The 14,092-nt window shown below is 52.1% G+C and overlaps 1 protein-coding gene across 2 annotated transcripts; it reads left to right on the plus strand.

The window, feature by feature from the left end:
- Window positions 1–105: 105 nt before the first annotated feature.
- Window positions 106–13,277, plus strand: LOC146287546 (WD repeat-containing protein 26). 2 transcript variants are annotated; one of them, XM_084699359.1, is made up of 14 exons: window positions 106–850; window positions 3,754–3,853; window positions 4,696–4,752; window positions 5,398–5,534; window positions 5,642–5,739; window positions 5,824–5,980; window positions 6,242–6,431; window positions 6,551–6,691; window positions 7,357–7,476; window positions 8,058–8,203; window positions 9,740–9,818; window positions 10,020–10,149; window positions 10,512–10,706; window positions 11,177–13,277. In XM_084699359.1, exons 1-14 carry the CDS (start codon window positions 540–542, stop codon window positions 11,200–11,202), a joined length of 1,887 nt encoding a protein of 628 aa, XP_084555485.1. In that variant the 5' UTR covers window positions 106–539; the 3' UTR covers window positions 11,203–13,277. The 2 variants fall into 2 exon arrangements, with proteins under 2 accessions (XP_084555485.1, XP_084555486.1); XM_084699360.1 differs by having other exon boundaries at window positions 6,293–6,431.
- Window positions 13,278–14,092: the final 815 nt, after the last annotated feature.

Raw genomic sequence — 14,092 nt, forward strand, 5'->3', positions numbered from 1 at the left:
ACATTGATTGCTCTAATAAAATTGTTATCAATATGCAAAATTGCTTCTTATGCGCCACTTTATGGATTATATAATTCTACCCGGAAGTGGGTAGTGTAGGAATTTCCGGTTACGTCAGCGTGTCTGGACTCCATTAGGGGGTTGCAGCTGTTTTGACAGAAACAACAACAAAAACGGGACGACAGACGGGGCTTCTACAGTGTCAGTGCGTTCAAGCCGGGTTACGAGGTCTGAATCCGGGGAGCTGAAACCTCCTTTCCCACCCGGGGCTTCGCCGGCTTCTAACCACGGCCGCTCTCGGTGAGGAAACTCTGGCCTCCGCTTCCTCCTCCTCCGACTCGGACACCGGCGGAGCGTCGCCGCCCCCGCGGAAGAAACACCGAGCCTCGGCGGCGGAGGGAGCAGGAGAGCCCGGGGCTTCAACAGTTGTGTTGGGCCTGTCTGGAGTTGTTCTTGGACTTGCTACATCTTCACTTCACTCTCAAACCAGCTCTGCTATTCACTTTAACCGAAGCATCGTTAACAACCTTAGCAGCAACATGCAAGCAAACGGGGCAGGACAGGGACAGGAATCGTCGGACCTATCCTGTCTGAATAGCGCACAAAACGGGGAGTCATCCTCTGCTGGTGGAACTCACTCGAACGGGCTTCTCTCCAGTACAAACAATGGGAATAGTGTCGGTACCAATAACGGGGCCACCACCGGACCAAACTCCGGGACCTCGACCGCCTCCACAGCCTCGGGTTCTGGCTCGGAGGTCGGCTCCTTGAAAAAGAAGAAACGTCTTTCGCAGTCGGAGGAAGATGTCATCCGATTAATAGGACAGCATCTCCACGGTTTAGGGCTAAAGTAAGTTTACCGAATGTGTCATTCTAAGGAAAAGGTACTTTGTGTCAAATCACATGAAATATCCTCAGCATATACATTATTGTGGCAAAATCATTCATCAATAAGTGAACGAAAGCGCTCCTGCGTTTGACACAGACACAAACATGGGGGAGGGGTGCAAGTTAGCTAGCCTCTAGCTAGCTGCACTAGCCAGCTAGTTTGAAGAAGAAGGGATCCATCTTGCACAATAACAGTGGTAGCCTGCTAGCTAATGTCAGCTAGCTACCCCACTAGCCTGCGTTAATGCGGGCCATAACGACATTTCTACATCGTAAAGACAATACATTTAATGTTTCGGATGACTATAATGTATTGAGGTCTCACGGTATTTCTAGTTGATCCCAGAGCAAGCTGCAGAACTGTGTGCGTTGAGTATGATGAATTTAGACGGAATAACATAATTTACATCTATCAACTAGCTAGCTAATCCAGCTAAAGATTGTGCAAAAACTGTTGTTATGTCTGAAAAGTAGAGGCATTTTAAATCGCCGTACCCTGTCACTGTTGTCATAGGGGAAATATGGACACTGTCTTTAAAAAAGAGTAGTTAGTTCGCAGTTTGTGGAATTGGAAGTGGAATGACTGCTGGATTGCGCAAAAGTGCGTTGGGAGAACAACAGGACGCTTCTTGACAGCGTCGATATGTTTTTTTGCCGAGTCTCCCATGTTTTCCTCTGTTTGCTTCTTCTGCTCGACTAACAGCAGAGTCTAAGCGACTGAAAACGCCTCAATGGAAGTTGCATATTACATAAATGTTGACAACTAATCGGTTGATTTCATGTCCTTTAGGTACACTAACCAGTTGTATCACAATTTTGATCGTGAATGTAGGCTACTTTCCATTAGATAATCTAAAAATATCACGTTTTAGCTGACTACAGTAAAAACAACAAAAAAACATCCAATTCATATGATTTGTCTGTGTTCAGTAATGTCACTGTTGTTTAGGTGGCAAACGCGTCCACAATATACTGTGTTGGTCGTGGATGTGTGTTATGACATTTAACTAAATAGCCTAGCTATATCACACTGGCCTAGCATTAAAGACTGCCTCCCTTTGCTTGTCAGAACTGCTTCCCCTGATAGAGTATGGTTTCATGGCGGCTCTGGAATGCGCTTCTAACCAGCTGTTTTAGATTAGAAACGTTGGTTGAATCTAATTATAGATAGCGCCTGCCGAATGCTGTATTTTGATCCTTCGACATCAGAACCTTGTCACTGTGAATTACTGTTTGTGAATTACTGTATTGTTCGATAGACATGCCGTGTCGCACCATCCGTGTGTCTCCGACACTGCCATTACACTGACACTCAAAGAAAGCCTTTCTCCGTATGTTTACATGGAGGGGGTAGTGTGCCGTTAGCTGGTGAGAAAGGACGCCCCTACATTCCAAATGTGGAAATGCACCCAAGCACCGTGCAGGACAGACAGCGAGTGCCGCTGAAATCCGGTGCTGCGCCACTCTTCTGATACCTGAAGATGATGTCATTCTGCCGAAGTGTCCGCACGCCCTGTCTCTCTACACACATGCAGAGCACAGTTAAATATCTACACGTTTACACCCCTGGACGAGTGCTAGTCTGACAGAAACACCTGCGTTGTTGGAGACGAAGCAAACCTCTTTTGGCTCATTGTCTGAATGTTGCTGCATGTGTTCTGGAGAAAAATATATTTCATGACAGTTCATTCAAGTGAAATGTGTTAATTTCTCATCCCATGTGAGACGAGACAGTTACATCCAATTCTATTAGTATATGCAGACAGGTTTATTATGTGATGCTTCTGAATCTGTCAGTTTTAGCTAATGCACAACATGCATGTTGTTTTGGGTATCTTACACTTCTCTCTCTCTTTCTCCCCTCCTCTCCACCACCTCTCTCTGTCTCTCTCTCTGTCTCTCTCTCTCTCTGTCTCTCTCTCTGTCTCTCCCTCTGTCTCTCTCTCTGTCTCTCTCTCTCTCTGTCTCTCTCTCTGTCTCTCTCTCTGTCTCTCTCTCTGTCTCTCTCTCTGTCTCTCTCTCTGTCTCTCTCTCTGTCTCTCCCTCTGTCTCTCTCTCTGTCTCTCTCTCTCTCTGTCTCTCTCTCTGTCTCTCTCTCTGTCTCTCCCTCTGTCTCTCTCTCTGTCTCTCTCTCTCTCTGTCTCTCTCTCTCTCTCTCTCTCTCTGTCTCTCTCTCTGTCTCTCTCTCTCTCTCTCTCTCTGTCTCTCTCTCTGTCTCTCTCTCTGTCTCTCTCTCTCTGTCTCTCTCTCTGTCTCTCCCTCTCCCTTGTGTGTCTTTCTCTCCTTCTCCCATGTCTCTCCCTTCTCTCTCTTTGTCTCCCTCTCCCTTGTCTCTCTCTTCCCCTCCTTCCCCCTCTCTCCCTGTGTCTCCCCTGCCTCCCCCTCCTTCCCTCCCCCCTCTTCCCTGCCTCCCTCTCCCCTCTCTCTCCCCTGCCCCCCCTCTTCCCTGCCTCCCTCTCCCCCCTCGCCCCTCTCTCTCCCCTGCCTCCCTCCCCCCCCCTCTCCCCTGCCTCCCTCTCCCCCTCTTCCCTCTCTCTCCCCCTCTCTCTCCCTGTGTCTCCCCTGCCTCCCCCTCCTTCCCTCCCCCCCTCTTCCCTGCCCCTCTCTCTCCCCTCCCCCCCTCTTCCCTGCCCCTCTCTCTCCCCTCCCCCCCCTCTTCCCTGCCTCCCTCTCCCCTCTCTCTCCCCTGCCTCCTTCCCCCCCTCTCCCCTGCCTCCCTCTCCCCCTCTTCCCTGCCTCCCCCTCTTCCCTCTCTCTCCCCCCTCTCTCTCCCTGTGTCTCCCTCTCCTTCCCTCCCCCCCCTCTTCCCTGCCCCTCTCTCTCCTCTCCCCCCTCTCCCCGTGTCTCTCCTGCCTCCCCTCCCAGTCAGACGGTGGACCTGCTGATGCAGGAGTCTGGCTGCAGACTAGAACACCCCTCAGCCACCAAGTTCCGCAGCCATGTGATGGAGGGGGAGTGGGACAAGGTGGGTCTGACCGAGGGTGAGAGCGGGGGAGGGGGGTGGAGGGGAGAGAGGAGGGGGGGTGGAGGGGAGAGAGAGGAGGGGGGGTGGAGGGGAGAGAGAGGAGGGGGGGTGGAGGGGAGAGAGAGGAGGGGGGGTGGAGGGGACAGAGAGGAGGGGGGGTGGAGGGGAGAGAGGAGGGGGGGTGGAGGGGAGAGAGAGGAGGGGAGGGATATTGATATGTCAAATCAAACCTTTTCAGATGCTCTGTTGTGATAATAGCTAAAAGAAAACCCTTAACTCAATATTTAATCAAATAACTTTAATCAAAGGTTCACTTTGCTTCTCTGATCCGAAAATGGCACCATCTTTACTTCTAGATTTTTCTATATGCCACAATGTTCAATATTTCACAATACAACATCTTGTCATGGTCATGCACACAATACATTTAACATCAGTAACATTCCTTCAAGAGAGGAGCACAATACTGTAAATTCCATTTCTCTTTTTAATGCTAAATGAAAGTCCAGCCATTCAACTATTTCTTCTGTTTCAGACTAAGATCTTGTCTATAGTTAAACAGTTTGAAAGCTGCTGCTTGCTGGGCTGTGTCCAGTCACTCACCATGTGCCAGCAGTTACTGTCTCTTCTCTCTAGAAAGACATGGATTTAAACCTACAGCAGTAACTAACTGTAACTAACTGGGCTGGCATCACAGTCTCCATGCTTACAGGGTAACTAAGGTTACCAGCTGCCTTGTATTGGTAACATGGGATATTTGCGTCTCTTTTTTCCATAGAGGAAAAGTGCTGAACTGACTAACCAGTAACCACATGCCCTCCTGTCTCTTTGTTTGTGTTCAGGCAGAGAATGATCTCAACGAGCTGAGGGCTCTGATGCGCTCCCCCAACGCCATTGTGGTGAGTCCTGTTACCTGGGGGGGGGGGGGGGACTCTGTCCTGAAAGGCAGCTCCTGCATGTGAAGTCTAGAGCGTTCTGCAGAGGGCTGCTGACTGGAAATACAGGCTTTTGTTCCTGCCTGAAATGTGTCCAGCCGGAGCTGGATCACCCTCTTGGTCTCTGGAAGCCGGTAGCCATGTTGTTTTCCTTACCACACGTCACCTCTGAAGGGCTGGGAGTCCTTTTGACGTCAGGCACACTGTTTGGGAAGACGCTGTCTGTGTCTGTGGTCAGCATCTGGCCCAACACCAGAGCTGACAGGAGCCAGGCTGGTTACCATGGTGCCTATATGGCTGGTTACCATGGTACTGGGACACAACTCACTACAGGGTTTCTGATCACAGAAACCATGGAGATGATGTCTGTCTTTCGTAGTATGGTGGTTGGGGTGTTGCTGGTGGCTGTGAACAGGTTTGTCCTCTGTAGTGGAGAGCAGGGTGTCAGAAGGACTTGGATGATCATTTGGTAACGCCTTTATCTGTTGCTTTTCTCCTCCTGCCACACTCCCCTATGATCCCTCCCACCCCTCCCACCCCTCCCACCCCTCGTCCCTCCTCGTCCCTCCTCGTCCCTCCTCGTCCCTCCTCATGCCTTCTCCCCCTCAGCGTATGAAGTTCCTGCTGCTGCAGCAGAAGTACCTGGAGTACCTGGAGGATGGGAAGGTTCTGGAGGCCCTGCAGGTGCTCAGGGCAGAGCTCACCCCCCTGAAGTACAACACAGACCGCATCCACGTCCTCAGCGGGTAACTCACACACACACACACACACACACGTATGAGCTACAGCTAGCATCAGCTACACCTAGCATCGGCTCTAGGTATCAGGTGTCATCTAACGTGTGTGTGTACAGGTACCTGATGTGCAGCCATGCGGAGGACCTGCGTGCCAAGGCAGAGTGGGAGGGCAAGGGCACTGCCTCCCGCTGCAGACTGCTGGACAAGCTACAGAGTAGGAGAACCCCCCACACATACACACACCCACGTACACACACACATGTACCCCCACTCTGACACCCATGTCCCCCCCCTCCAGCGTACCTGCCCCCCTCGGTCATGCTGCCCCCCCGCAGACTGCAGACCCTGCTGCTGCAGGCAGTGGAGCTGCAGAGAGAGCGCTGTCTCTACCACAACACCAAGCTGGACAACAGCATGGACTCAGTCTCCCTGCTGCTGGACCACACCTGCTCACGGTCAGTACTCTGCACAGCCTCACTCACCTGGGGCTGGGGCTGGGGCTGGGGCTGGGGGACAGGTTAGGACTAGAGCTTAGGGGTCAGGGTCAGGGGTCATGGCTAGAGGTTAGTTCGACAGTCACCCTGTATAGGACTGTGTGTGCTTTATTCGTGTGTGTGTGTGTGTGTGTGTGTGTGTGTGAGCCTGGAGAGGGAGAGGAGGACACTCTGCCTCTGGTCTGGGACGGGTTTTAACCAGCATCCACCTCTTCTTTCCAGTCCTCTGACCTTAGCTAACCTCCCTCTCTCGTGGTCGTGCTCCGCCCACAGGAAGCAGTTCCCCTGCTACACCCAGCAGATCCTGACGGAGCACTGTAACGAGGTGTGGTTCTGTAAGTTCTCCAACGATGGAACCAAGCTAGCCACCGGCTCCAAGGACACCACCGTCATCATCTGGCAGGTGGACCCTGTGAGTCTCACACACACACGCACACACACACAGGAAACTGTGCACTATAAGTACATAGGAACTGATGAAGACAGCATAACTGCTTGATGCTGATAACATGTCCCCCCCCCCCCCCCCAGGAGAACCACCAGGTGAAGCTGATGAGGACGCTGGAGGGGCATGCCTACGGGGTGTCCTACCTGGCCTGGAGTCCTGACGACGCCTACCTGATCGCATGTGGCCCCGACGACTGCTCAGAGCTGTGGCTGTGGAGCGTCCAGGTAAACACGGCCCTCGTGCTGCCTGCTCAAGTCTCATTTATTTAAGTGACATGGAAAGATGGGATCTAAGTTGGGGAAGAACTACCACCCTTGGGAAACTTCTGGCTTGGTTGCAGTTCCACTTTAGTTCCATATGAGGGTGCTAATGGGCGAGTGCAGAATGAATGGAGGTCTATGGAGCAATACCCTTCAAAATCCACAGGATATCTTTTTTTGTCTAGTAATTTGAATATTGCATTCAAAAGGGGATGCAAAGAAAGTACACACTGCTGGGTGTTAGATTTTTTTTAAGTCGCCTTTTTGTTTGTCTTTTAAAATGTCAATGACGTCATACAATCAGCATTCATTAGCAGAATGCTAGCGTGTTATGGCCAATAACGACTCATCCTGTAAGAAATCAAAAGGAAAGAGTACTTGTTCATTCAACTTTCGACCTAAAATCCATGCTGAACATGCAAAAACTACAAGAAACGACACATTTAGCCGTTTAGCTCCAAAGACTCCCATTCTTTTTGCACTCGACCACGATCACCCCAGTGGAACACTGGTGTAACTGCAACCAAATTCGGTACAATGGGGCTTAATAGGGAGTGGACAGGCTCTCTGTAGACGGGCTCTGGTGTTGGGGTGATCTGATCTGTGCTCTGTCTCCCCCTGCTGGACAGACAGGAGAGCTGCGCACCAAGATGAGCCAGTCCCACGAGGACAGCCTGACCAGCGTGGCCTGGAACCCAGACGGCAAGCGCTTCGTCACCGGGGGCCAGAGAGGGCAGTTCTACCAGTGTGTGAGTATCAGAGAGGGCAGTTCTACCAGTGTGTGAGTATCAGAGAGGGCAGTTCTACCAGTGTGTGAGTATCAGAGAGGGCAGTTCTACCAGTGTGTGAGTATCAGAGAGGGCAGTTCTACCAGTGTGTGAGTATCAGAGAGGGCAGTTCTACCAGTGTGTGAGTATCAGAGAGGGCAGTTCTACCAGTGTGTGAGTATCAGAGAGGGCAGTTCTACCAGTGTGTGAGTATCAGAGAGGGCAGTTCTACCAGTGTGTGAGTATCAGAGAGGGCAGTTCTACCAGTGTGTGAGTATCAGAGAGGGCAGTTCTACCAGTGTGTGAGTATCAGAGAGGGCAGTTCTACCAGTGTGTGAGTATCAGCGAGGAGGGAGGTGGAGTCTGTGTGTTTAAGCTGCTTATAGATGGAGAGATCGACCCACTTATTGATTATCCAGATGAACCTCATGACCCTCTGAAGACAGACTGTTGGACTGGTTTCACGTGTGTGTTTACATTACCCTGCTTCCTGTTGAGACATGCACTGGCGTGTGTGTGTGGTGTGTGTGTTTGAGAGAGCCTCACGCTGCCTGTGTGTCCAGGATCTGGATGGGAACCTGCTGGACTCGTGGGAGGGCGTGCGTGTGCAGTGTCTGTGGTGTCTCAGTGACGGGCGCACAGTCCTGGCCTCTGACACGCACCAGCGCATCCGAGGGTACAACTTTGAGGACCTGACCGACAGGAACATGTAAGAGTCTCTGCAGCTCCCCACACCCCTGTGCCCCCTCTCACTCTACAGCCCTGTGCTCCCTCTCACTCTACAGCACTGTGCTCCCTCTCACTCTACAGCCCTGTGCCCCCTCTCACTCTACAGCCCTGTGCCCCCTCTCACTCTACACCCCTGTGCTCCCTCTCACTCTACAGCCCTGTGCCCCCTCTCACTCTACAGCCCTGTGCCCCTCTCACTCTACACCCCTGTGCTCCCTCTCACTCTACAGCCCTGTGCCCCCTCTCACTCTACAGCCCTGTGCCCCCTCTCACTACGCCCCTGTGCCCCCTCTCACTCTACAGCCCTGTGCCCCCTCTCACTCTACACCCCTGTGCTCCCTCTCACTCTACAGCCCTGTGCCCCCTCTCACTCTACAGCCCCGTGCCCCCTCTCACTCTACAGCCCTGTGCCCCCTCTCACTCTACAGCCCTGTGCCCCCTCTCACTCTACAGCCCTGTGCCCCCTCTCACTCTACAGCCCTGTGCCCCCTCTCACTACGCCCCTGTGCCCCCTCTCACTCTACAGCCCTGTGCCCCCTCTCACTACGCCCCTGTGCCCCCTCTCACTCTACAGCCCTGTGCCCCCTCTCACTACACCCCTGTGCCCCTCTCACTACGCCCCTGTGCCCCCTCTCACTCTACAGCCCTGTGCCCCCTCTCACTACACCCCTGTGCCCCTCTCACTACGCCCCTGTGCCCCCTCTCACTCTACAGCCCTGTGCCCCCTCTCACTACGCCCCTGTGCCCCCTCTCACTCTACAGCCCTGTGCCCCCTCTCACTACACCCCTGTGCCCCTCTCACTACGCCCCTGTGCCCCCTCTCACTCTACAGCCCTGTGCCCCCTCTCACTACGCCCCTGTGCCCCCTCTCACTCTACAGCCCTGTGCCCCCTCTCACTCTACAGCCCCGTGCCCCCTCTCACTCTACAGCCCTGTGCCCCCTCTCACTACACCCCTGTGCCCCTCTCACTACGCCCCTGTGCCCCCTCTCACTCTACAGCCCTGTGCCCCCTCTCACTACGCCCCTGTGCCCCCTCTCACTCTACAGCACTGTGCTCCCTCTCACTCTACAGCCCTGTGCCCCCTCTCACTCTACAGCCCTGTGCCCCCTCTCACTACACCCCTGTGCCCCTCTCACTACGCCCCTGTGCCCCCTCTCACTCTACAGCCCCGTGCCCCCTCTCACTCTACAGCCCTGTGCCCCCTCTCACTCTACAGCCCCGTGCCCCCTCTCACTCTACAGCCCTGTGCCCCCTCTCACTCTACAGCCCTGTGCCCCCTCTCACTCTACAGCCCTGTGCCCCCTCTCACTACGCCCCAGACCCCACCACATGCAGAAAGTACAGCAGAAGATCCCAGAGTTCTAACTGTGTTTCCGTCTAGGAACGGTCTGTGTTTACCAGACACAACAATGTCATATTAGGGACATATTCTAGGAATGTGTGAAAAACGACAGTGCAGTGAATCAAATAAATGTGTGTTGATGTGAACGGGCTCTGTGCTCTGTGTGTTTCAGAGTTCAGGAGGACCATCCTATTATGTCTTTTACTGTTTCCAAGAACGGAAGATTAGCTTTGTTAAATGTAGCAACTCAGGTGAGACACAGTACTGTATGCCAAGCATCTATGAGGTGGATGGATAATATATGCTTATTTATTTGTTTGATTGATTGCGTGTGTTGTTGTGTATGATATGGAAATTTAGAAGTGTGTTGGAAGTGTTTGTGAGAAACATGTAGATGAGGTCTGTGTGTGCATGGTAGCTAACCTGCTTGTCCCCCCTCCCTCCTTCCCTAGGGGGTGCACCTGTGGGACCTGCAGGACCGTGTGCTGGTGAGGAAGTACCAGGGTGTGACCCAGGGCTTCTACACCATCCACTCCTGCTTCGGAGGCCACAACGAGGACTTCATCGCCAGCGGGAGTGAAGGTGCCCACATCAGAACCCAACTGTCACCACACTCACAGACAACATGCAGAGACTCGCTACTCACTGCTTCTAGTGCTGTCTCCTCATCTGTCTCTCTCGCTGCCTGTCTCTCGCTGCCTGTCTCTCTCTGCCCGTCTCTCGCTGCCTGTCTCTCTCTGCCTGTCTCTCGCTGCCTGTCTCTCTCTGCCCGTCTCTCTCTGCCTGTCTCTCTCTGCCTGTCTCTCGCTGCCTGTCTCTCTCTGCCTGTCTCTCGCTGCCTGTCTCTCTGCCTGACTCTCTCCCCATCTCTGTCTCTCTCGCTGCTTGTCTCTCGCTGCCTGTCTCTCTCTGCCTGAGTCTCTCTACCTGTCTCTCCCCCCCAGACCACAAGGTGTACATCTGGCACCGCCGCAGTGAGCTGCCCATCGCTGAGCTGACAGGACACACGCGCACGGTCAACTGTGTGAGCTGGAACCCGGCCATCCCAGGGCTCATGGCCTCCGCCTCCGACGACGGCACCGTGCGCATCTGGGGCCCCGCCCCTTTCCTGGACACACAGGAAGCTGACGGGCTCAACGGTGGGCTCTGCGTAGCGTTAGCTTTAGCATCGAGAGATGCAGTGGTGTTAGCTTAGCATCGAGAGACGCAGTGGTGTTAGCTTAGCATCGAGAGACGCAGTGGTGTTAGTTTAGCATCGAGAGACGCAGTGGTGTTAGTTTAGCATCGAGAGACGCAGTGGTGTTAGCTTAGCATCGAGAGACGCAGTGGTGTTCGCTTAGCATCGAGAGACGCAGTGGTGTTCGCTTAGCATCGAGAGATGCAGTGGTGTTCGCTTAGCATCGAGAGATGCAGTGGTGTTCGCTTAGCATCGAGAGACGCAGTGGTGTTAGCTTAGCATCGAGAGACGCAGTGGTGTTCGCTTAGCATCGACGCATACCAGTGCTGGCTTATGTACAATCTGGATGGAAAGGCTGCTACAGAATTTCCCTAACGATGCCTTTAGATTTGTATTAAGCGTTCATCTCCATATGTGCTCTTTTCTCCTCAGAGAACTGCAGTAACATGGACAGTTGATGGTGACTTTGGGACACAAGACTCCTTCACTTCAACAACAATGACAGAAACACAAACATCCCAACTAGCAACAAAATCCAACAAGAGAAAAAACAACCAAGTAAAAAAAGACAAACAGAAACGCAAAGTAGTTGAGTCTCTTGACCTGGAGAAACTGTGGAGGTGAGGGCGAACGCACTCTTAAACAAGCAAGGTGTTCATCCTGAACCAGCCCCCCCCTGCCCCCCTGGACCCCTCCACGAGACCAGGACCCCCCTCCCACATTCAGCCTCGCCGGCCTCCCTCTCCTCCCCCACCCGGCCCTCTGGCTCCAGCTGCTCCAGGGACTGTCCTCTCCAACCCGGCCCTGCAGAGGCATCTCTTTTCCAGGCCTCAAGGCCTGAGTCCTTCCCCTGACCCACCACCACGCGCCCATCTCACACCTGCGGTCTGCGGAGCATCTCTCTCACCTGCTTGTGTGTGCTTGTGTGTGTGTGTGTGTGTGTGTGTGTCGGGGAGGGGGGGTGGAAGGGGGGAGGTTGGTGGAAGGGGAAAATAGCAGACTCTTCGCTCGATTTGTTTTCCATCATCTTCCTCCTTTCTTTACACCTTAGTTATCGAATGAAGGCTGGTAATCATCCACACTCACCCGATCGACGTAGTGACAACAAAAAGGGCCATGCTTGCGTTGGGTTGCTGGGTGACAATCGTAGTGTTGTTATCCTTGCACATGTGTATTCTGGGGCTGTGGAGGGCTTCAGTGTGAAATTAGAAAACACTCTCCCGAAAAAATCCCACTCAAAATGAGCTCTTTTTATCCAGTTTCCTCCTGTGTCTCTCAAGCCCCTGTTGCCCTGGCAACCGCCCAGCTCATAACTTCACCTGAGAGGTCCAGGGTCATGAGGGGTGTTGCGGGGGTAAACGCCCCCCCCCTGGAAGGACTCTTCCCCCCCCCCCCCAACCCCCCAGTAGAGGAGTGAAAAGTGCTTCTTTTTTTAGTGCACTAAAGACTGTGTGTGTGTGTGTGTGTGCGCACGCACTTCTGTGCAGGTGTGTGTGTGTGTGTGCTTGGGTGGAACAGCTGACCACAGGTGCATGCATGCCTGTGTTGGTGTGTATCAGGTGTGGATGGGTTGTGTGTGTGTGTGTTCAAGTCACACCAGCATCAGACGACCCCTCGTCCCCCAGTGACAGAGCCTCATCCCCATAGCAACCTCCATCTGTGGAAACAGACACTTCAGAGCCAGTTTGTAAAAACGTTTATTTTATTTTTATCTGGGGGTTTTCATTTTACATTTGACTTTTATACTTGTCCTTACCACAGCATTCAGATAGCACTGCAGGATTGGCATTGATAGATTTTTGTGGGGAGACAGGAAATAATACAATGAAAAGCTAAATGACCTTGGTTTCTAAAAGCTGTAAGCTCTCGTGTTGAGCAACCAGTCATTTCATAAGAGGAGTGGATTGTAATGTTGTAGATGGAAGGCTAATGTTTGGCTGGTCAGTGAAGGAAGAGACACACACACACACGGCCTAGCCCCAGCACACACACACCCACATTATCCTGGGCACACGTGCGCACATACACCTCCTCAGTGTGTATGCATCCTAGCAGCACTTTGAAAGGTGTATTCTCATGGCTCAGTTGCGCCTCACACAGCACCATCCCAAAACAAGCCCTGGCACCTTCCCCATGCTGACCAGGGGCCCTGCTGGGCTGGCAGCTCAGTGCAGTCAGGAGACTAGGGTTATATTGGAACAGATGCCCACACTGGTCTAGTAGCTTCCTATGCAGTTACATGCTCTCGTTAGGCTTCAAACACACCCAGAGGGTGGGGCTCCATGTTACAGTCATTCCTCCTGCACTCTAGTCCAGCCCATCCGGCCGTGGTCAAGTTCCCCTCACAATGCTTCTTCCTCCCCTGTTCAGGGTGTGTCATGATTATTTGCTGCAGACTGATAAAAAAAAATGTTTAAAAATAATGCTTTTCTGTCTGTTTTTATTGAATTTTGTTACTTGTTCTTTTTTCTCATTATATCATTTTTTGGGTTGACTTCTCCCTGTATTATCATATTAAAATATAACCAGACAACTGGAGTCCTCCTTATTTTATAATCATTTGTAATCCCTCTTAACTATTTGTTTTTATTTTCTTCCTTTGGGTCTATTTTCGGGTTGCTTTTTTTATTTTTATTTAAATTGTTTACGTTCTCCACTACTTTAAAATCCTACTAGTGAATATGCACAGGAACACCCATGCCAATACGACAGGGAGGAGTCTGGGAGTGTGTGATCTTCAATCAGGAACTACCCACCCCTCGCCTTTAACAAGAGACACCTTGTGAGCAGAGCTTGTTCTTGCATGTCTGTGTAATAGACTGAAATCTTTTTATGTGCCACTGTTGGTTACCAGTTTCACCCTTAACTGAAAACCAAAACACTTGATAAACACAGTAGTGGTTCTATGGGCGTTGTATAAGTTGTGTGTGTGTGTCACGTTCTGTTTCTCACTTGCTAGACCCCCCCCCCCCCTCCTCCTCCTCTTTGGAGTGTTGAATGAACTTGCACCCCCACAACGCGGACCCTTCCATGTCTGAAGACTCCGAGCAAATCGAAAAGTGAAGATAAAACGCCAAAAGCTTTTCACCCTTTTATCACTCACCAGTGACGAACACTGCTGTGTCTGTATGCAACTTGGTGTCTACTCTGTTCCTCTGTTTCAGTTTACTGGGGCTCAGCTGGTGATGTAAGTTTCCTTTATCGCTAGAGGTGGAAGTCTGCAGGTGGCAAGGGCTTCTCACAGCAGAAGAAGAGTTCTGGGGAGTGTAGGGCGGGGGGGGTGACAGGGGACCTGTTTGCGTTTAATGTGTTATTTACAAAGTGATTGTACTGTTTTGTATTGTTGTG

The sequence above is a fragment of the Hypomesus nipponensis genome, chromosome 6, assembly GCF_054491055.1.
Source record: "Hypomesus nipponensis isolate SF chromosome 6, ASM5449105v1, whole genome shotgun sequence".
In the NCBI taxonomy this organism is placed as follows: Eukaryota; Metazoa; Chordata; class Actinopteri; order Osmeriformes; family Osmeridae; genus Hypomesus; species Hypomesus nipponensis.

Bases quoted from the DNA above. Each gene is read 5' to 3' on its own strand.
- LOC146287546 (XM_084699359.1), top strand. From the start codon at position 540: ATGCAAGCAAACGGGGCAGGACAGGGACAGGAATCGTCGGACCTATCC. The intron at 8,204-9,739 runs GTAAGAGTCTCT...TGTGTGTTTCAG, and splicing joins GACCTGACCGACAGGAACAT to AGTTCAGGAGGACCATCCTA. The intron at 10,150-10,511 runs GTGCCCACATCA...TCTCCCCCCCAG, and splicing joins CATCGCCAGCGGGAGTGAAG to ACCACAAGGTGTACATCTGG.